This window comes from Microtus oregoni, unplaced genomic scaffold (genome assembly GCF_018167655.1).
Source record: "Microtus oregoni isolate MIOR12 unplaced genomic scaffold, Mior012 000008F_ref0000371, whole genome shotgun sequence".
Classification (NCBI taxonomy): Eukaryota; Metazoa; Chordata; class Mammalia; order Rodentia; family Cricetidae; genus Microtus; species Microtus oregoni.
In genome coordinates, this window is record NW_024543067.1 from 52,332,268 (window position 1) to 52,352,783 (window position 20,516).

At 42.2% G+C, this 20,516-nt stretch overlaps 1 protein-coding gene across 2 annotated transcripts; it reads right to left on the reverse strand.

The window, feature by feature from the left end:
- Positions 1-1,074: 1,074 nt before the first annotated feature.
- Ei24 (EI24 autophagy associated transmembrane protein) lies at positions 1,075-18,902 on the reverse strand. Of its 2 annotated transcripts, none has more exons than XM_041657803.1 (11): positions 18,733-18,902; positions 14,668-14,775; positions 11,588-11,733; positions 10,088-10,148; positions 8,751-8,817; positions 8,043-8,167; positions 7,616-7,735; positions 6,404-6,515; positions 4,730-4,841; positions 4,262-4,336; positions 1,075-2,101 (listed from the first exon to the last, which is right to left on the reverse strand). In XM_041657803.1, the coding sequence occupies exons 2-11, from the start codon at positions 14,707-14,709 to the stop codon at positions 1,939-1,941; spliced, it is 1,023 nt and encodes a 340-aa protein (XP_041513737.1). In that variant the 5' UTR covers positions 14,710-14,775; positions 18,733-18,902; the 3' UTR covers positions 1,075-1,938. The 2 variants fall into 2 exon arrangements, with proteins under 2 accessions (XP_041513737.1, XP_041513738.1); XM_041657804.1 differs by lacking the exon at positions 18,733-18,902 and adding an exon at positions 18,480-18,498.
- Between the last annotated feature and the right edge of the window lie 1,614 nt (positions 18,903-20,516).

A 20,516-nucleotide genomic window follows, 5' to 3' on the forward strand; every position in this document is an offset into this window, starting at 1 on the left:
TTACTCTTGTAGACCAGACTGGCCATGAACTCAGAGATCTGCCTGCCTCTGCCTCACAGAGTGCTGGGATTAAAGTCATGTGCCACCACGCCCAATGTTCTTTCCTACCATCTAGCCCTGGGAACTCCTCTTGAAACGTATTTATAAAGTATGGAATAGTAAGAAGGATCAGTGGATATGGGGACTTGTCACAATTTTTGTGCACAATCTGACAATTGTAACCATGTCCATCAACTACATAAACATTTAAAACGGATTACAGTTGTCATGTGTACATATTATATATTAGACATCAAATGTCTAATCCCTTCCTCGGAACAGCACTTAATATACTGAAATTGAGAGATTTTCTTCCTTAACAAATACACAAAAGAGCCAGGCAGTGGTGGCGCACGACTGTAATCCCAGCACTCGGGAGGCAGAGGCAGGCGGATCTCTGAGTTCGAGGCCAGCCTGGTCTACAAAGGGAGTTCCAGGACAGGCTCCAAAGCTACAGAGAAACCCTGCCTCGGAAAAAAACCAAAAAACAAACAAAAAAACAAATACACAATAGACACAAATAACTTGCTTTAAAACACTCATCAAGAAAACAAACAAGTCAAAAACCAACAATCACCAAAGCAGTAAGCATAATTATAACACTATTACCAAGCTCATTCTGAGAATATCTTTCAGAGCTAATTTCTAAAATACATAACCGGATTATTCAAGACAAAGTCATTCAATCTAAATACATCTAGCTCAAGATGTGATTTAGAAATCAAACATTACACATTTTATGGGAAACGAGCTCACGTTTAATTGTGATATTTTATTTTATTTTTTTTTTTTTTTGGTTTTTCGAGACAGGGTTTCTCTGTGGTTTTGGAGCCTGTCCTGGAACTAGCTCTTGTAGACCAGGCTGGTCTCGAACTCACAAAGATCCGCCTGCCTCTGCCTCCCAAGTGCTGGGATTAAAGGCGTGCGCCACCACCGCCCGGCTAATTGTGATATTTTAAAATTGTACAAGTTTTTTACATCTGCCCTCCCACCCCTTATTTAGACTCTTAAAATGACAGGAAAACATCACCAATCACAGGTTGAATGGGTTTAATAAGTTTACCCCTTCAATTCCTATATGAAGCACCCAATATTCCTTAAAACACCAATGAGACCTGGCAGTGGCCAACAGTAAATTTCATCTTCAGGGTTAAGAATTTCAGATCCTCTGAGCATTCTGTGATGCAGTGGCACTTGTCTAGAACTGGTACCACCCCATAACAGGGGAACTTAAGTTGTACCAGTGAAAAAGTTGTCTCCCCTTCAAGGGGAAGAAAATAACTCCTCAAAACGCAGCCAGTTTGGCTGAGGTCTATCTGTCCCATCTCTTCAGGGTCTTTTTTTCCTTCCTTTCTTTTTCTGCAGCAGAGCAAGAGACACCAAAACCTAACCTGAGTTACAAGAAAACAAGACAGTGATGGCTATAGAGGGGGTGACCTAGAGCAATTGGAATGCTCCTTCACCTCCCACATCCAATGTATGTGCTTCACAGAAAACAGTAACAACAAATATACGAAATACAACAGTTAAAATTACAAAGCCCATTCATCCAGGGGTGCTGGAAGGCAGCAAGAAGTGGGAGGGTAAATTACACAGGGAAATGAAAAAATGTAGTCAATCAGTCCAGGCACAGGAGCTGGCAAATGCTAGAAACGGCTGGAAAACTCTGGGCCTTTCAGACCTAGGGTGGTGGTTAAAAAAAAAAAATCCACATACTGGCTTCAGGAAGATTCGGCCTTATGTGTACCGGAGACAAAAATTCCAATTCATCAAAGAGAAGGAAATATGCAGAGGGCCCTTGGCAGTGGGTCCTGCCTTCCATGGCAGGGGGCAGAAAACAGAGTAAAGAACTGCCACATCCTCCACCCAATCCCACCCATCCTTTTTGGACAGCAGGACTCAGTGGCCTGCAGCAGCTTTCAGTCTGGCAGGAGAAGGATGTGGAGAAGGGAGCTTCTCTGCAGAGGAGGAGCTGCTCAGGGCTGACTGCAGGTAGACTGTCTTGTGGAAAAGTCGGTTGCTTAAAAACACCACCAAGGAGAAGAGGCGCAACTGGAAAAGACTGAAGGACAAGAAACCCTACTCATTAGCTCCAAGTTAATAACTGCTTCAAGCAAATTACAGTTTATCTGACTACTACTTTAAATTAAAACTACACAGGGGAAAACAAGGCAACAAAACTTTTCAAAGCAATACAGATATTTGACACATAAATTGATCAGTTAAAGAATGCACTGGGTAAGAGCAAGTAGCAGGATAGACTATTTGCCTAGCATGTCTGAGGCTGTGAGTTTAATCCCACCACTAGAAAAAAAATGTAGCTCGTGGTGACCCACACCCTTAATCCCGGCACTTGGGAGGCAGAGACAGGTGGATCTCTGTGAGTTCAAGGCCAGCTGGTCTACAGAGTGAGTTCTAGGACAGCCACAACTACACAGAAAACCCTGCCTCAAAAAACAAAAAAAGAAACGTAGTAGTATGTCCTGTCGCTGCCACAAATGCATTACAATCACCAGTTTTCAGTATCGGGGCTGGGACATTTAAAGGAAATAAAGTTCTATTTTATATTAATCCAGATTTTTTAATATTTATTTTATTATTTATATTATTTAATATTTATTTTATGGAACCGAGTGTTTATCCAAAGTATGTCTGCCCACAAAAGGCAGAAGAGGGTGTTAGATCCTCCAGAACTTGATACCTGTGAGGCACCAAGATGCTAAGAATTCAACCAGTGCTCTCAACTGCTGAGCTTCATCTCCAGCCCCGTAATTTTAAAATTCTTAAAATTAAAAAAATTCAGATTTTAAAAGCACTTCTCTATATGGCCAGATAACACAGAACCTACCACTTTCTTTAAAAGTGGCTATTAGTCCAAAAATGGGCTTTACTCAGATGTTTACAAAGGCCTTACAGCCCAAACTGATCTTGAGCTCATATTAATCCTTCTGCCACAGATTTCCAAGTACTATGATTAAGGTATGAATCATTATACATGCTACAAGTGTTAAATTAAGGACAGGAGCCGGGCGGTGGTGGCGCACGCCTTTAATCCCAGCACTTGGGAGGCAGAGGCAGGAGGATCTCTGTGAGTTCGAGACCAGCCTGGTCTACAAGAGCTAGTTCCAGGACAGGCTCCAAAACTACAGAGAAACCCTGTCTCAAAAAAAAAAAAAAAACAAAAAAAAACAAAAAAAAGGACAGGAATAAACAGTCAGGCTTGGTGGCATTCACCTACGGTCTAAGCACTGGGGGACAAGGTAGCAGAATCACAAGCTCAAGATACAACAGGGCAACACAGGGAGAAATAAAAATGAGCATGTGAGAGGGTCAATTAATCTGGAAATATATACAAATTTATACACTCAAAAAAATTGGTATATTATCTCCTCCTCACACCCTTGTGTGTATCTGTCTCAGTTCCCAGCACCCATACAGTAGCTCACAATAGCCTGTAACACAGTTCCAAAGGATATGACACCAGCCACTGTCCTCCATAGGCATTGTATGCACATGGTACAGACATGTAAGCAAAACACTAATAAAAATAGATCTTAAAAAAATAAACTACATAAGGTGTGCTGGCTAGTTTGATATCAACTTGACACAAACTATAGTCACTAAAAAGAAGGGAGCCTCAGTTGAAAAAATGCCTTCCTAAGATCTAACTGTAAGGCATTTTCTTAGTGACTGATGGAAGAGGGCCCAGCCCATTGTGAGAGGGGCCATTCCTGGGCTGATGGTCCTGAGTTCTATAAGATAGCAGGTTGAACAAGCCATGTGGAATAAGCCAGTAAGCAGCCCCCTTCCATGGCCTCTGCATCCAATCCTGCCTCCAGGTTCCTGTCCTGATTCCCCTTGATGATGAACAATAATATGGAAATGTAAACCAAATAAATCCTTTCCTCCTCTGCTGCTTTTGGTCATAGTGCTCCCAGGAAGAGAAACTAACTAGGACACAAGGCTTTTCTTCAGCATAAGAGATTTTCAGGGGCTGGAGAGATGGCTCAGTGGTTAAGAGCACTGGCTGCTCTTTCAGAGGTCCTGAGTTCAATTCCCAGCAACCACATGGTGGCTCACAACCATCTGTATTGAGGTCTGGCGCCCTCCTCTGGCGTGCGGGCATACATTGAGGCAGAATGTTGTATACACAATAAATAAATCTTTAAAAAAAAAAAAAAAGAGAGATTTCCAGAGCAGAAGTCTCCTCACGGGCACTTACTATGCTTTTCCAGGAGTCTTTGCTTCATTGGCGCTGATAATGAATAAAGGAAACAGGATAGAGAAGAGACAGCCACTGTTTAAAAAAAAAAAAAAAGAAAATAGGTCAGCTTCACAATTAATGACTTCAGGAAAGGTATGGAAGCCTCCTATCTCTTTCCCTGCTTAGAACAGCATGATGGGATAAAACCTTAATATACCATAAACACACCTTCAGAAATGAACAAAAAATTTTCCGAGTTTCTAAGGATCTGCCTCCAGGAAGAAGCATATAATATGGTAAACTACATTTTAATGCTGACAAATGTCAATTACTATTAGAAACAACAAAAATTCTTCCTGATGGTCAAATGATGTAAAATAAATAATACTAGGTATAGAAGCAAACCAATAAAAGATGCTTGTTAAAACATACTACCTGAGCTTTTTATTTTTCTAGTATTTCAATTTTTTTCTCTAGCCAAATTACCTGATAATATAGGAGGATTGCATTGCTGTGAGAAAAGCCAAGGGCAAGCCAAATCCAAAGTAGTAAGGCCAATTCCTTTCTATATTTGACAATCGCTGGTGCATCTCAATTCCTGAAACAAGGAAGTCAGTACACTGAAGACTCATAGTTACATGACTAACTGGCAGACACAATTATTTCAGGCTTAGGTTTTAGGCCCAGAGCTACCATTCAAAACATAGATACAGCACATGAACAAAATCTAGCAGGCTTATGGTACAAATCTTTCATCCCAGCACTTTGGAAAACAGAGACAACTTGGTCTACATAGGGAGTTACTGACCAGCTAGGACAATATAATAAGACCCTGTTTCAAAGAATTGTACAAATCTGACATAAAGATTCAATGCAAAGATTTTTACAAGAATCATATTTCAAAATAACATTAATTTTAGCACCACCATCCCTTGTCAGGGCTGTCTAGAACAACGCAAAATATCAAAAGAGGATGGCATCTCACCAAGTGGTTGTGGCATATACTTTTATATCCCAGCATTCAAGAGACAGAGGCAGCCTGATCTGAGTTGGATGCCAGCCTGGACTACAAAGCTAGCTCCAGAACAGCCAGGGAAACCGTGTCTCAAAAAACAAACAAAATACCTCTTCCCCTCAAAAAATCTCTACTGAAAGCAGTTACTTCAGTCACACTCACCAAGATGAACAGGCAAACCTTTTTGTTTGGGTTTGGATTTTTTTACATAAGATCTTATATATATTGGTCCAGGCTAGTTTCAAACTCAAAACCCTCCCATCTCTACACAAAGTAAGTGCAAGGATTACAAGTGCCAAACCCCACACAAAGCATCAAAGTCTTTTTACAAGATCCCCAGCTGGGTATGATAGCACAAAGCTGTAATTCCAGCCTTCAAGATGCTAAAACTGGAGTTTAAAATGAGCCTGGACCATAAAAAACCACCAGGCCACAAAAAAAAGAAAAGAAAAGAAAGGCATACAATGGTGCACACCTATAATCCAAGCCCTCTGCAAATAGGAGGGCAGCTCAGAAGTTCAAGGTCATCTCAGCTCCACAGCAAGTTCAATAATAGCATGGGCTACATGAAATCCTGACTCAAAACATTATAGAATAATTTAAAAAGAAAATAACTAAAATTTAAAAATAGGATGAAAATAACTAAATCCCAAAGTAACGGAAGGAGCTCAACCCAATAGTGCAAGCGTGCAATCCCAGCACTTGGGAGGTAGAAGCAGGAAAATGGATTGGAAAGTTGATGGCCAGCCTGAACTAAGAGTGAGCACTCAAAGCCAGCACTAAGAGTGAACACTCAAAGCCAGCCTGGGCTACATAGCAAGACCATGTCTTGAAAAAAAAAAATCTAAATGAACTAGTATCCACTTAACTTCTCTGAAACAACTTGTGCTCTATCAACTTCTGGTTCAAACACAGCTACATCACATTAAGCATTAAAATGGCAATTAATTCTACAATTCTACACGCTACGGCCCCTGGCCCCAAAGGTTAATAAACTCACTAGGCCAAATGGAATCTCCCTCTTGCCAGTAAGCCAACGTCTTTTCAGAAATTTGCTAAGAGCTAAGTATTGAATAGCTTAGTGTGCGTAGCACCAGCATTTCTCAGCAGGGCTTGTATTCTCGGGTTTCTTTACACGGACTTACCTTTATTGAACCAACGGTACTCAAAGCAGTACAGTGAGTAGAGAAGAGACATATGCAGCAGACTAACCAGCTGACCCACAAGATGGATGGGGAAGAGACTCACAAACATCCCCTGAGGAACAAATGCAACAAACTCAATTCCAGAGTGTCAGACATTTCTCACTCACTACTACATACTAGCTGCCTCAAAAGTTGGTTAATGGCAGGATCAGAATCCCCAAGGGAAGACAAGATAAATCCATGTTTTTATAATTTTATATTTAAACTGTCTAGCTGCTTCTGGGGATAAGTTTTTAAAGTCTCACTCTCCTCTCTCCTCTTCCCCAATACCTATACCTCAGGTAGGTCACTATTGTCCTATCTTTTCATTTTTTTTTTTTAGATTTTTAAATTTTAAATATTCTGGCTGCATGTATGGATATGTACCACATTTGTGCCTGGTACCTTCAGTAGTCATAAGAGAATGCTGCATCAGCTGGCGTTATGAATGGCTGTGAGTCACCATGTGGGAACCAGACACCAACCACTGAGTCATTTTTCAACTTCCATTTTCCTTTTTTTCTTTCTTTTTCTTTTTTTTTTTTTTTTTTTTTTTTGGTTTTTCAAGACAGGGTTTCTCTGTGGTTTTGGAGCCTGTCCTGGAACTAGCTCAGGCTGGTCTCGAACTCACAGAGACCCACCTGCCTCTGCCTCCCGAGTGCTGGGATTAAAGGCATGCGCCACCACCGCCCGGCCCCATTTTCCTTTTCTTAAATAAGCTCTGTGTGTGTGTGTCCTTCTAAATCTCAATTGTGTACCGATTCTTATCTCTACCTAATAAACTTCAATTTAACTTCTTAGGAAGAGGTTGATCGGGTAAAAGTGCTGCTGTGAAAGCAAAAGAAATGAGTTCAAATCCCCAGCACCCACATAAATGCCAGGCATGATGTATAAGCCAGTAACCTGCACAGTTGAGGAGGCAGAGACAGACAAGTCCAATGCGTCTGCTGGCCAGACAGTCACCCTAGCCAAATGGTGGTCTTCAGTTTCAGTGAGAGATCTCATCTCAACAATTAAGGTGAACAGTGCACTACACTCCCACCTCATGCAGACATACAAACAGTGCTTTCAGTATCACTACACCAGGACAAATGCAAAAAAAAAACATTTTTGAAGTCCCCTCCCCTACACTTCTTCCTCTTTTTTTTAAAGCTGTCTCCACGTGTCTCTCACCTGAATAAGGAAGAGCGCCTGCAACAAAAGGTTGAAGAGCATGTCAGCAATTATTTTGCTGACACTGGGGAATGGATGAGGTTTCCTCCCTGATACCTCAAACGCCAGGTCAGCTATATCCTGAAACAGATAACAGCAGTACAGTGAAACATGAATGGTCCCATGTCCATCCCAGAGCTAATGCCACTGCTCTGCTCCTAGAGCTGCCAGGAAGTCTGCCTTAGTAACCTGAGACACTCATTCCACCTTACAAAACCCCAAGGATTACCCAATTGCCTGCTTAGCTTAAAAGCTAAAAAAAAAAAAAAAAAAAAAAAAAAGGCTTAAAAGCTGGTTCTCTATGGGTCCCTAACTTCAGAGGCTAAAGTGTGCAACCTAGGGAGCCCATCAAGTAGAACCCAGACTCCACATTCTGCCCTGTACCTACTTGGAACCAAATGGCATTCACAACTTTGCTAAGCACAAACAGGGGAAGCACCCAAAGAGCACTGAAAATTGATGTCAGAAAGAATTCCAGCCATGACCAAACATCTCCATGCAGTGATGGATCACCTAAAATAAAAAGCAAAAAGAATTATTAGTTTAATTAAACAGGTGGAATGTCAAAAGACCAAAAATGGAACTATTTTGTGACATTCCTCTGCCTCACATTCTGGTCACAGCTCTTGTTAATAGTATTCACATTTTGTTCTGTTTATCTTAAAATAAACCTGCTTACAGGGTGACTACTGAGATGTCACAAAGTGACTAACCACAGAGCTGTCAGGAATCCACCTGAATTTAAATCTCAGCTCTGCTACTTACTAATGGCTTAACTAATTTCTATTTACTTATCCATAAAATGGACAGCTCAACAACGCCTATCTCAAAGTCATTGAGAAGTCTGAACTGGAATCATCAGCAGGGTGGAGGGGGGCACACGCCTTTAATACCAGCACAAGAAAGGCAAGGCAGGAGAATCTCTATTAGTTCAAGACCAGGACAGCCAGAGCTATTACAAAAAGAGAAACCCTGTCTCAAAAACAAAAACAAAAAACAAACTGCTAGTATTGTTAGGAAGTGCTTACTTAAGAAACAAAGATCTCAAACTCTCAAAGAGTTTGCTCCAGCAGGAGCAAGATACAGACACACTCACCGATAATCCGGGCTGTTACTGATTGAAGCACAGGAATAAACACTCGGTAAAACAAGAGGAGACTGAACTGAAGAAAAGAGGCAATAAAGTAATCAAAACCCTTCTTTAAATTAAAACAAGGCATCAGGTGGTGGTGGCGCACGCCTTTAATCCCGCACATGAGAGGAAGAGAGAGCTGGTCTATAGAGTGAGTTCCAGGATAGCCAGTGGTACAGACAAAGAAACAATCTCAAAAAAAAAAAAAAAAAAAAGAAATAATAGTAATAAAATAAATTAAAACAAGGCATTTCACCTTTCACTGTAATGACTTTCCTGTCAAGACTGCTAGTTTAGCCGGGCGGTGGTGGTGCACGCCTTTAATCCCAGCACTCAGGAGGCAGAGGCAGGCGGATCTCTGTGAGTTCGAGACCAGCCTGGTCTACATAGCTAGTTCCAAGACAGGCTCCAAAGCCACAGAGAAACCTTGTCTCGAAAAACAACAACAACAACAAAAAAAAAAAAAAAAAAAGACTGCTAGTTTATAAAACAGGAGGCCAGGAGAAGCACCTCTCCTACTTCCCAAAACTCCAACAGAGTACAACAAACTGATACATGTATCCTTGACTCATTTGAGACAGAAAAAACATTTTAACTAACATTCAGGGCAAGTATAAAGATATATACTAAACATCCCATGATGTTTACTAATTAAATCTAAAGCTAACATCTGAAAATATTAGTGAAATGTTTACATTAAGATAAACTGAATTACTTTGAATATCAAGTCAAGGAAAGTATGTACTCATTCTAGATACATCCATATTTCACTAAAGACTATGATAGTTCTCAGTTAATTATAGGTAACCTTTTTGATCTGGGTCTCAATAATTGTCAATTGCTACAACTAGAACAAAAAGAATTTTGCTTATCTGGCCACAACTACCCTTTCCTTTTCTTTTTAATTTTTTTCCCTTGAAACAGCATCTCACTATAGAGTCCCTGAATAATCTGAAACTCAGTTATGTAGACAAGATTGGGCTAGTCTCAGAGATCTGCCTATCTCTGCCTCCCAAGTACTAGGATTATATGCATTGAAACTATTAATGCTTTTAGCCATCATACAAAATAATGGGTTTCATTTTGACACTTTCATGCATCAGTATTTCTTGCTCAGTATCCCACTCCCACTCCCCTCCCCTCCATCCCCTATCCATGTGATAATCATCAGCATATATAAGCAGCTCAAACATCAAAGACAGTTCATCTTAGTATTTCAAGGATGCAGCTGAAAAATAGTAACCTAATAACAGTGTAAAGATACTTATAAGGAACCTAGAATTTGCTGGAAAAGAACTTACCCAGAAAACTCCGCCATTCCAAGCACAACACTGGAAAATTCTACTAACAATACGTGGCTCACTGAAAAAGATCATATGAACTTAGCTTATAAATGTTATCTAAGAACTAATGTTTCCTAATGTTATCTAAGAACTCTCCAACCTATAGCTTCTATGGGCACCAGACTATCTTTGAACACCTAATGTTCTTCCAACATTCTAAGTCAATAAGGCTATATATAAAAAAGTCAGTAAGAAAAGGTTTCTGGAAAACCAGGTGGTTTTGTTTTTGAGATAGGGCTTCATTATATATAGCCTAGGCTTGCCTCAAACTCTTGGCAGTCATCCTGCCTCCCTCTTCACAGTGCTGAGATAACAGGCATGTACCACCACACCCAGATGAAGAACCAACTTTTCTATTTTGTTGTCATTTTGAGGCAGGATTTCACTGTGTAACCCTGGCTGGCTTGGAACACACCATCTGGCTTCAAACTGCCTGTCTCTGCCTAGAAAGGCTTACTGATAGGTGTCACACAAGTCTGGCAACCTGAGTTTGATTCCCTGAGCATGAACTATGACATGTACACGTGTGCTATGAAATGGACATATTCTCCCAGTGATAATTTTAGTGTTATTTATTTTTATTTTTATGTGTATGAGTGTTTTGCCTGCATGTGTGTCAGTGGAGAGCCTTGGACCCCCTGGAACCAGAGTAGCAGACAGTGCTGGCCTTCATGTTGGTGCTGGGAACTGAACCCAGGTCCTCTGGAAGACAAATAAGCACTCTTAACCACTGAGCCATCTCTCCAGTCCCCAAATTAAACAAAATTGTGTGAGTGTGTGTGTGTATGTGTGTTCTTCCATCTAAAGTCCGAGGTTAGGACACATTAAACAAGAAAGTCTTGGGCTGGAGAGATGCCTCAGCCATTAAAGGATAGGCTCATAACCAAAAATGTAAGAGTTTGGTTCCCAGAACCCATGGCTGTCTCTCCAGACACAACAAAAAAGAAAGTCTGGGGTAGGTTTTAGTCTATCAATAAACAAACCCATATAGGCCTTATTACAGATATCCATCAAATCAAATACTGTTTGTGGTCCTCTATTTGGCACTCTTTATTTTTGTTGTTGTTTAATTTATTGTTGTATGTGTGAGATGCATGTGGAGGATGCAAAGGAAAACTCTGTGGAGCTGGTTCTGTCCCTCCAGCTTTCCGTGGGTTCTAAGGATTAAACCCAGGCCATCAGGTTTGCTTAGAAGGCACCTTTTGCTTCTGAGCTAATTCACCAGCACAGATTTTTTTTTTAAACATCATGCCTTTTTGAATAAGAATCCTAGTTTAAGTAAATGTGTGTGTGCGTGCGCATGTGGGGTAAGGGAAATTACCTATTAAAAATCACAAAAAAACTAATAGGATGCTGGAATTATAACTTACTATGTAGGGCCTTCATTCTATACTAAGATAAGTCATTTCCTCAAGTGCCCTCCAATGACAGCTTGGGATGTGCGCCTGTACTCCTCACCTCTCTTGCTTCCGCTCTACACTCTGGGCTCTCCTCTGGGCCAAGACACTAGTTGCCCTTCTTCGACGCTGTTCCTCTCTCTTCTGCTGGATCCGAGCATCTAGTTTTGAGATGGTACAGATGCCCCAGATGGAGTCTTTGATTCCCTGTAGATAAGGACATTTTTAGAGAAATTATGGGCTAAAGTAGACTTTCCAAAGTCACACACAGGAAAGTGAGTAACAGTAGAAACCACAGTATTTATTTTCCTATATAGCTTAAGGAGAGTGATTTGTGCCTCTGGTGCTGTGATGGAACTCACGACTTGGTGCATAGTAGGCACAGATGGTCCAGCAGTAAAGGTACTTGCCACCAAGTTGACAGCAAGGAGAAAACCGACATACTGTGCAAACACACACACATTAAATAAAGCTAATAAACATAAAAGCACAGCTGTGCAGTCAGAATGCTAAGAAGATCCTGGAGGCTGAACTCGGTGTCAGGCTTGGTCACAAGCCCCGTTATCTGTTTGTGTTAGTGCTACTAGAATGTGTAGTCATTTTGTAGAAACAAATCATGAAGGAAAATGTCTTTACGTAAGTCTTTTTCCTCCTTCTGTTTCTAGGCCTCGATGATGAGTGACTTGGGGGCACTTTCCTCTCTGTGAATCATCTCATAAGCCCAGGGTTATTATTTCTAAATTGATTTTGATAAACAGGCAGTTAGAACGTCACCCTTAAACTAGATGGTCTCGAACTCACAGAGATCTGCCTACCTCTGCCTCCTGAGTGCTGGGATTAAAGGCATGCCCAGTCTTGATAGCCATTTTCAAAATCTGTTTCTTTCTTTCTGAGACAGGGTCTCATGTAGCCCAGGCTGGCCTCAAACTCCCTATGTAGCCAAGTCTGTACTTGAACCACTCCTGGTCCTTTGCTGTCTCAAGTGCTGAGGTCAGTGGCATATCACACTACACCTGTTTTTTTGGGGGGACAAGGGGGGGAGGGTGGTGTCTTTGAGATGGGCCTCACTACACTGCCTAAGATGGTCAAGAACTCCCGATTAACTGCCTCAGTTAAATGAGTATTGTAATTATAGATATGTGCTACTATATCTGGCTCAAACTAGCATGGTAACACATACTTGCAATCCCAGAACTTTCTATCAAGGCAAGTGAATCAGGAGTTCAAGGTCATCCAGGTCTACTCAGCCAGATGAAGGCTAACCTCTCTCAAAACAAATTTTTAAGATTCTGTAGTCAAGCTAAATAGAAACCTAATACTAGATAATGCACTCAATAATAGACAGGTTTCCCAACTTCATAGGATACAGGATAAAAGTACTGGGAATGAATCAGTACTTAAAAGTGTTTGCTCTACAAACAAGAGAACCTGAGTTCAAATCCCAATACCTTCTTGTAAAAAGCTAGGCATGGCTGCTGTATCCTGAGAAGTTCCTGGCCAGCCAGGCTTGCCAAATAGGCCAACTCAGGATGAGTAAGAGACCCTGTCTCGAGGCAATAAGGTTGATAGCAATAGAGGTGAGAGAGGAAGACACCTAAAGTTCTGCTTCGTTATCCACATGAGAATGAGACTGTACCCACACACCCACATGCATGTACCACAAATACACACACACACACTGTAGAATGTTTATGCAAAGGTGTGTTGCATTTGTTTAATTATGTAAAGATATGGGCTGGGTGGTGGTGACACACGTCTTTAAACCCAGGTCTTGGGAGGCAGAGACAGGTGGATCTCTGTGTTTTTGAGGCCACCCTGGTCTACCAAATGAGTTCCAGGACAGGCTCCAAAGCTTGAGAAAAACTGTCTCAAAAAAAAAAAAAAATTTAATCCCAGCACTCGGGAGGCAGAGGCAGGCGGATCTCTGTGAGTTCGAGGCCAGCCTGGTCTACAGAGCTAGTTCCAGGACAGGCTCCAAAGCCACAGAGAAACCCTGTCTCGAAAAACCAAAAAAAAAAAAAGCAGATCTCTGAGTTCGAGGCCAGCCTGGTCTACAAGAGTTAGTTCTAGGACAGGCACCAAAGGCTACAGAGAAACCCTGTCTCGGAAAAAGGAAAAAAAAGAAAAAGAAAACCCCAAAAATAAATAAAATTAAACTAAAAAAATTTTAAAAAAAAATTACTGTTTTAACTTGCCTATCTAAGGCACGTGACTGGCCAGGCACCCGATTGGTCTAATAAAAATCTGACCAGCCAACAGCAAGTGAGGAGGAGAAATTTAGGCTTGGGGGAAGAAAGAAAGAGATGCCAGGGAAACACCAAGAGCGGAAAGACAGGAGGATGCAGGAAAGTAGGATATACAGAATGAAAGAAAGGTTTAAAAAAGCCCTGATGCAAAATGAAGTTAAAAGAGCCGGTGGGACAAACCTAAGCTAAGGCTGAGATTCATAATAGTAAGTCTCTGTGATTTTATTTGAGAGCTGGTTGGTGGACCCAAAGAAAATTCCAACTATGTGCACAGAAACAGACAGACAGACATGTACGTACACACATACACTTTATCTCTCGCTCATTAAAAACAAAATACTGGGGCTGGAGAGATGGCTCAGAGGATAAGAGCATTGTCTGCTCTTCCAAAGGTCCTGAGTTCAATTCCCAGCAACCACATGGTGGCTCACAACCATCTGTAATGGGATCTTGTGCCCTCTTCTGGCCTGCAGACATATACACTGACATAATATTGTATAATAAATAAATAAATATTTAAAAAAAAATAAAAACAAAATACTGGATATAGACACAGGCTTACACTGGTAATCCCTGCATTTGGGAAGGAGAAACAGAACTTAAATGAACTCAAACCATCCAGAGCTGCATTCAAAATAAAAAAAATATGTGGGATGGTGTATGCCTGCATTCCTAGTACCATGCATACTGAGGCAAGAGCACCACCAGGTGTTCAGGGTCAGCAAGACTGTCTCAAGAATATGAAAAACTCCTGTTTACTGAACAATGTAGACTACAGTGAAAACTAACATTCTGTGTAAAAGACACAACAAACGTGATAAAAATATAAAACACCTGAAGAATTCCCTAGTTCTTTAGCAAAAATAAAATATGCCATGAAACAAAATATACTCACCCTGCCAAGGTCCTGCAGAAAGGTTTTGACACTGTCAGCCATCTCTTCGTTGCCCAGACTGTCAATTACAGAGAGGGAAGTACCCCCAAATCTCTCATCATGGAAGGCCTGAAAACAAATGGAAAAAAATGATACGTCATGATCTGTTTCTACAAAATACATATACTAGTAGCCCTAATACAAGAGTAATAGATTGTCGCACTAATACAATGAACTATGAAGCTATAATTGTAACTGAAGAAACCTATAATCCTTATTTTCTCTTTAGAGATATGAGGTCTTGGTAAGTTGCCGCAGCAAGCCCCACACTCCTGAGCTCAACAGATCCTCCTGGCTCAGCCTCCCTAGTAACTAAAGAGGAGGCAAGTGGTCTCCTGGACAAGTGGTCTCCCTGAGCCTTGATGTCCCCAACTGCTTCTCCTAAACTCTTCAAATACCTGAGGATCCGAAAATGGGCGGTAATAATGTTTGAATACTCTTTTAAGCAATTTTTATTTATTTATTTACTTTTTCAAGACAGGGTTTCTCTGTGGCTTTGGAGCCTGTCCTGGAACTAGCTCTTGTAGACCAGGCTGGTCTCGAACTCACAGAGATCCACCTGCCTCTGGGATTAAAGGCGTGTGCCACCACCGCTCAGTTTAAGCAATTTTTATGATGGCTATATTTTCAAACACTTGAATGCGGGACTGGAGAGACAGCTCAGAAGTTGAACACTTGCTGCTCTTTCAGAGGACCAGAGACCAAAGCCTAACACCTGTGTCATTGCTGCCAACCATTTGAACTCAGCTCCAGGGGATCCAGTACCATTTTCTGGCCTACACAGACACCCGAATACAAAAACAAAAAACACGTGAAGGAACTAGGCACACGTGAAGGTACCCGGCAATTCTAGCACTAGGAGGCAGAGGCAGAAGAATAACCAATTTCCACAACAGGCTGTCTACACATTGAGTTCCACACCTACTAGGGCTTGCTAGGGAAACCCTGTCTCATACAATAACAATAATTTGTTTTGATTCACGTTAATCATACATACTCCTCAAATACACCGGAAAGTTTAAGACATAATAGGAAACTACCAAGCCCTCTAATTAGGTCTTTCTATGTTTTCTACCTTCATCCCTCACCACAGCATAGTCCTGGAGATGTAACCTAGTGACCTACAGCACCAATTCATTTGCTAATTTTAAATTACATGTATGTGTATGTATTTTAATAATCATGTAGGAAACAACAAATTTGAAACTAGACTAAGGTTTGGGGGAGGAGGGTCTGGTTCGAAGGTAAACAGCATGAGAGCCGGGGTTCAATCCCCAGCACCCACAAGAAAAAGTTCATGAAGTTCACATTCGTAGTCTTTAGAACAGTAAGGGTTATTGGGTATGGCAGCACATAGCTATGATCCCATTAGGGAAGCTGAGACAAGAGAATCAGGAGTTCAAGGTCATTCTCAGCTAAATTGGAAGTTTGAAGTACATGGGGTACATGAGACTCTATCTTAAAAAAAAAAAGAATAGTAAGGGTTTCTCATTTTATTTCGCAGATGAATGGGAAACCCAGCTCCAAAAATTAAGAAACTGGCAGGGTTAATTTATATATATATATATATATATATATATATATATATATTCACTCAGGGCTAGGGAAGTGTAAAGCAGGTAAGGGAGCCTTCTGCCATTCCAGAAGGCGTGAGTTTAATCCCCAGGATCCACATGGGTTGTCCTGACTCCACTGTACACTCACGTCAGGGCACATGCATGTTCATGTAAACACAAAATAAATGTTGAAAAAGAAACAAACCGTGTAACTCGGTGATAGAGCACTTGTATGGCATATTCAATTCCCAACACCAAAGAAAAATTTTAAAAACCGGAGACAGGCCTGATAATGTAGTCCTATAATCCCAGCTACTTGGCAGGCTAAGGCAGGCTCATGGGTTCAAAGTCTGCGCAAGATGAATTCGAGGTCAGCTTGAGTAACTTCATGAAATCTTGTCTCAAAAAAAACAAAACCAAAGGTTGGGGATATAGTTCACGGGTAGAGAGCCTGGCTAGCATACCTGAAACTCTGCAGTTCTGAGTGCAGTCCCCAGTGCTGAAAGGGCAAGAACGTTCACACTATAAATCTTAAAATACTGCTCTCATTTGATTTCTTTAAAGTGAACTCTTAAGGTGAATGGAAAATCCACTTGTAAAAATGTTAAGGATTTGGCCAGGCAGTGGTGGCACATGCCTTTAATCCCAGCACTTGGGAGGCAGAGACAGGTGGATTTCAGTGCATTCGAGGTTAGCCTGGTCTACAAAGCAAGTTCCAGGACAGCCTGGACTATAACAAAGAGAAACCTGTCTCAAAAAAACATTTAAAAAAAAAGTAAGAATTTAGAATTTTAACATTCTCAAGTCTCACTATATCAAGTCCAGCATCTCTAATTTAACAGATAACAACCTTAATATACTAATTTCACAGGCAGCCTGTCTACAACTTGCCTTCAAAACATAAAGGGTACTTGCTTCCCTTGACCTTTGGCCACCTCATCAAGTAGCACTACACTGACCCAACTGGACTAATGCCACTCAGAACTGGACGAACAGGGAGTGCAGAATCAGAAGGCTACCTGCACAGCTCCATGCACATCATCTGTCCCTTAGGTCAAATCCTAGCTAAATGTGCTTACCTGGACTAGTTTCTAGGGTTAAGAAACATCTGTTATTACTCCCACTCCTCCCTTTAAAAAAAAAAGCCTCAGAGTTTCTCGCATGTCTTCTACCAAAGAGTTGTGGTGAGAGCAGTCCGTGGGCAGAATAGTAAATGTCTAATAAGGGGCAGGACACTAGTGTGTGAAGACTATCATAGTTGCACGCCCTCTTAGCCGATGACTTGCTCGTCTGCAAATAAAGGGTAGTAAAATTCTTCACGGGGTTTGAGGATGGAGTACACCAGAATAAAGCTGAGAAGTCTGTATGACTGTGATCCTATTAAAGAATGCACCGGGTCTGAGATCTGAACAAACTCGTTACTTGGTCTAGTTTTCTCTGAGACCAGACAGGGAGCTTCAAACATGTCTATCCCAGCCCAGAACCACTGTGTTATTTGACTCCTGGCAGATTAACACCCAGCTTCTGCATGTAGCAACCAAAGGACCTACGGACCAAACAGAACCTCCGAAGGACAGGCCATTTCAATTTTGTACTGTGGGCCTAACATCTTTCCTACAGGAGAGAATATTTGGTATGAATTACCCTGTTTAACAAAATGCTGAGGGATGCAGAAAAATAACCTGCCACAATTTGAGACCACACCAGTGACAAAGGGTTCCTACAACACAGGGAATCCAGATGCGTCTTCTGGTTCACAATATTTTACAGGTGGAGAAGTTAAACGGTTTGTCCAACAGCGAGTGAAAGCTAATTAGAGCAAACTTCAGAACTTCAGGATTCTAACGCAGTCCAGGCTTCTTCTTTGCTTAAGCTTTGCAACGAGGATTTCTGTTTAACCCAAATATCCCATGGACAAATCACCTTTCTTAAACCTTGAAATGCTGAGGACCACTAAATTCTTGTCCGTCTTTAGAAGCGATTAAGCATCTACTTAAGACATACTCCCACTTTCATTTCGAAGTCATCAAACCCAAGTCCCGGAAGGCAGGAAGCAGGCGTTTCCCACTCCAGGTAGGGAGAAGGTAGCACCCTCACTCATTACGGGGCCGCAGAATGCCTCCTGGGGCCCCGGGAGTGCTCGGTCCCCTCTCTCCCGGAGCGTCTGGGTAACAGGGCTGAGAACCTGTCTTTCTCCCCAGCCAGAGGCAAGCTCACCGTGGGTCACGGGATCTAAAGACAGCCCCACCGCACCTGGGTAGAGAGCGAGCCTGGGAGCCGCGCGCCGCAGGGCCTGCCCTCACCGCCCTTCACGTCCCGGGCCCTCGGGGCCGGGGTCCTTGCCGCAGCCCCCGCCAGAACCTCACCGACCAGCTCTGGCCTGCCAGCCCTCCCTTGCCCCCTGGGCCCTGCCGCCCAGAGACGGGCGTAAGAGCGGCTCGAATCCCCGTTTGCCGCGGCCCACACCTACCCCGCAGCCCTGCCGCGGCGGCTCCGGCCCGGGCGCTCGCCCACCGAGGCTCAATCCGCCTGCTCCGCGCCCGGCAGCCCGCTCCGCCCCGGCGCTCCCAGAGCCGGGGCTGCGCCCACACTGGGCATGCCCGGGCTGCACGGGGGCAGCTGGGAAGTCGGGCGGGCACCCAGCCGGTCGCCGAGAGGGGGCGGGGCCAGAGAGGTAGGGCGGGGTCATCCAGAAGGGGCGGGGCCAGGGCGCTTGGGAATTGTAGTTGGCGGGACCCGAGAGTCCCTCTGTGCTCCTTCTGCTGGTACAGCTCAAAGCTTCTAGGCCTTATTGCCTCCTCTCCAAATCCCTTCTCACTGATCAGCAGTCCTGTTCTCTAGCCTCCTCAAGCTACCTATGTAACAATGCTGGTCTTTCTAAAATCGCTTAAGAACAAATGATGAAAACAGTAAGATAGGGGTCACCTTGATTAATTTGGAGGCTTTCTATAATTAAAGACTAATAAACCAGATGGGGTGATGCACGCATGTAATCCCAGTTTTTGGAAAGATGAGGAGGAGAACTATTGCGAATTCGAGGCCAACTTGGGTTACAGTAAAGTACCAGGCTAGGTAGAACTATATATAACAAGACCCTTTCTCAGAGAAACAAAACAAACAAAATAACTTAACAGAGCAATCGCTTACCATGCACAAAGTCCTGGGTTCAGTTCTCAGCCCATATACACAGGGCTTGGTGGTACAATTTCAGCACTTGGGAGTTGGAGGCAGGGGGATCAGAAAGCCAGATTTGACTATGTGAGCGTTCATCTCAAAAAAAAAAATTACTAAACAGTGCCAGCTTTACATCAAAATGATTCAGAATATGGACCATCAACCACTAAAGCTGTATTTAGTGCAAATTCCAAAAATGTTGAAATGGCTGAGATAAAAGCCAAGTAGAGAGTACTGTTTCCACATCCATCCCCACTGGTCTAATTTTAGCCTTGCTCCACAATTTCTTGGCATGAAACTGTAGGGGAAGCCAATTTTACTTTTTGGGGGCTTCTTCTTTGAGTCCAAGAAATTAATCCAAAAATCACAAATAAAATATAAGAAAAGCATTCAAGTTATCTAATGAGTTAGTAATGACTGACACAGAAACCCTGGAAAAGAAAGAGTGTTGGGTATGTGTATTAGTCAGGGTTCTCTAGAGAAACAGAACTCATAATAAATATATCTATCTTTCAATATTAAATATTAAATAGATATGGATTTTTTCGATTATTTCAATACAAGGTTTCTCTGTAGCTTTGGTGCCTGTTCTGGAGCTAGCTCTTGTAGACCAGGCTGGCCTCAAACTCACAGAGATCTGCCTGCCTCTGCCCTCTGAGTTCTGGGATTAAAGGCATGCGCCACCACTGCCCGACCCAAATGTTTTTATACTATACTGTGCAAAGATAGGCAATGTGTAGACGTGGGGAGCTAAAGGAAAATCTCTACTTTTAATAAAGGTTTGTTTTGTATACAGCCTATTAGCTTTTTTTTTAAAAAAAAAATAAATCTAGCCAGGATATACATAATGCCGGGCAAGTGCTTTATCATTAAGCTAAATTCATACCCTTCAGATTCCTATACAAGTTACTTTCCTTATGGTTATAAAGCAGCAGCTGTAAGACTTTAAGACAATCCTGAAGCCATTTTTGACAATTCTGAATCCTCTCAGCCTCTATGCCATAGTGCTTCCCCTCCTCCCCTGGGAACCAAGGACCTAACAGCTACACTCGCATGTACTCAGTTCCTGAACAATTACCC

Excerpts from the sequence above, each read along its gene's own strand:
- Ei24 (XM_041657803.1), bottom strand. The coding sequence starts at position 14,709 with ATGGCTGACAGTGTCAAAACCTTTCTGCAGGACCTTGGCAGG. Across the intron at positions 4,842-6,403 it reads GTACCGTTGGTTCAATAAAG|GAATTGAGATGCACCAGCGA; the intron begins GTAAGTCCGTGT and ends TCCTTGTTTCAG. Across the intron at positions 2,102-4,261 it reads AAGACTCCTGGAAAAGCATA|TCTTTTCCAGTTGCGCCTCT; the intron begins GTAAGTGCCCGT and ends CTTGTCCTTCAG.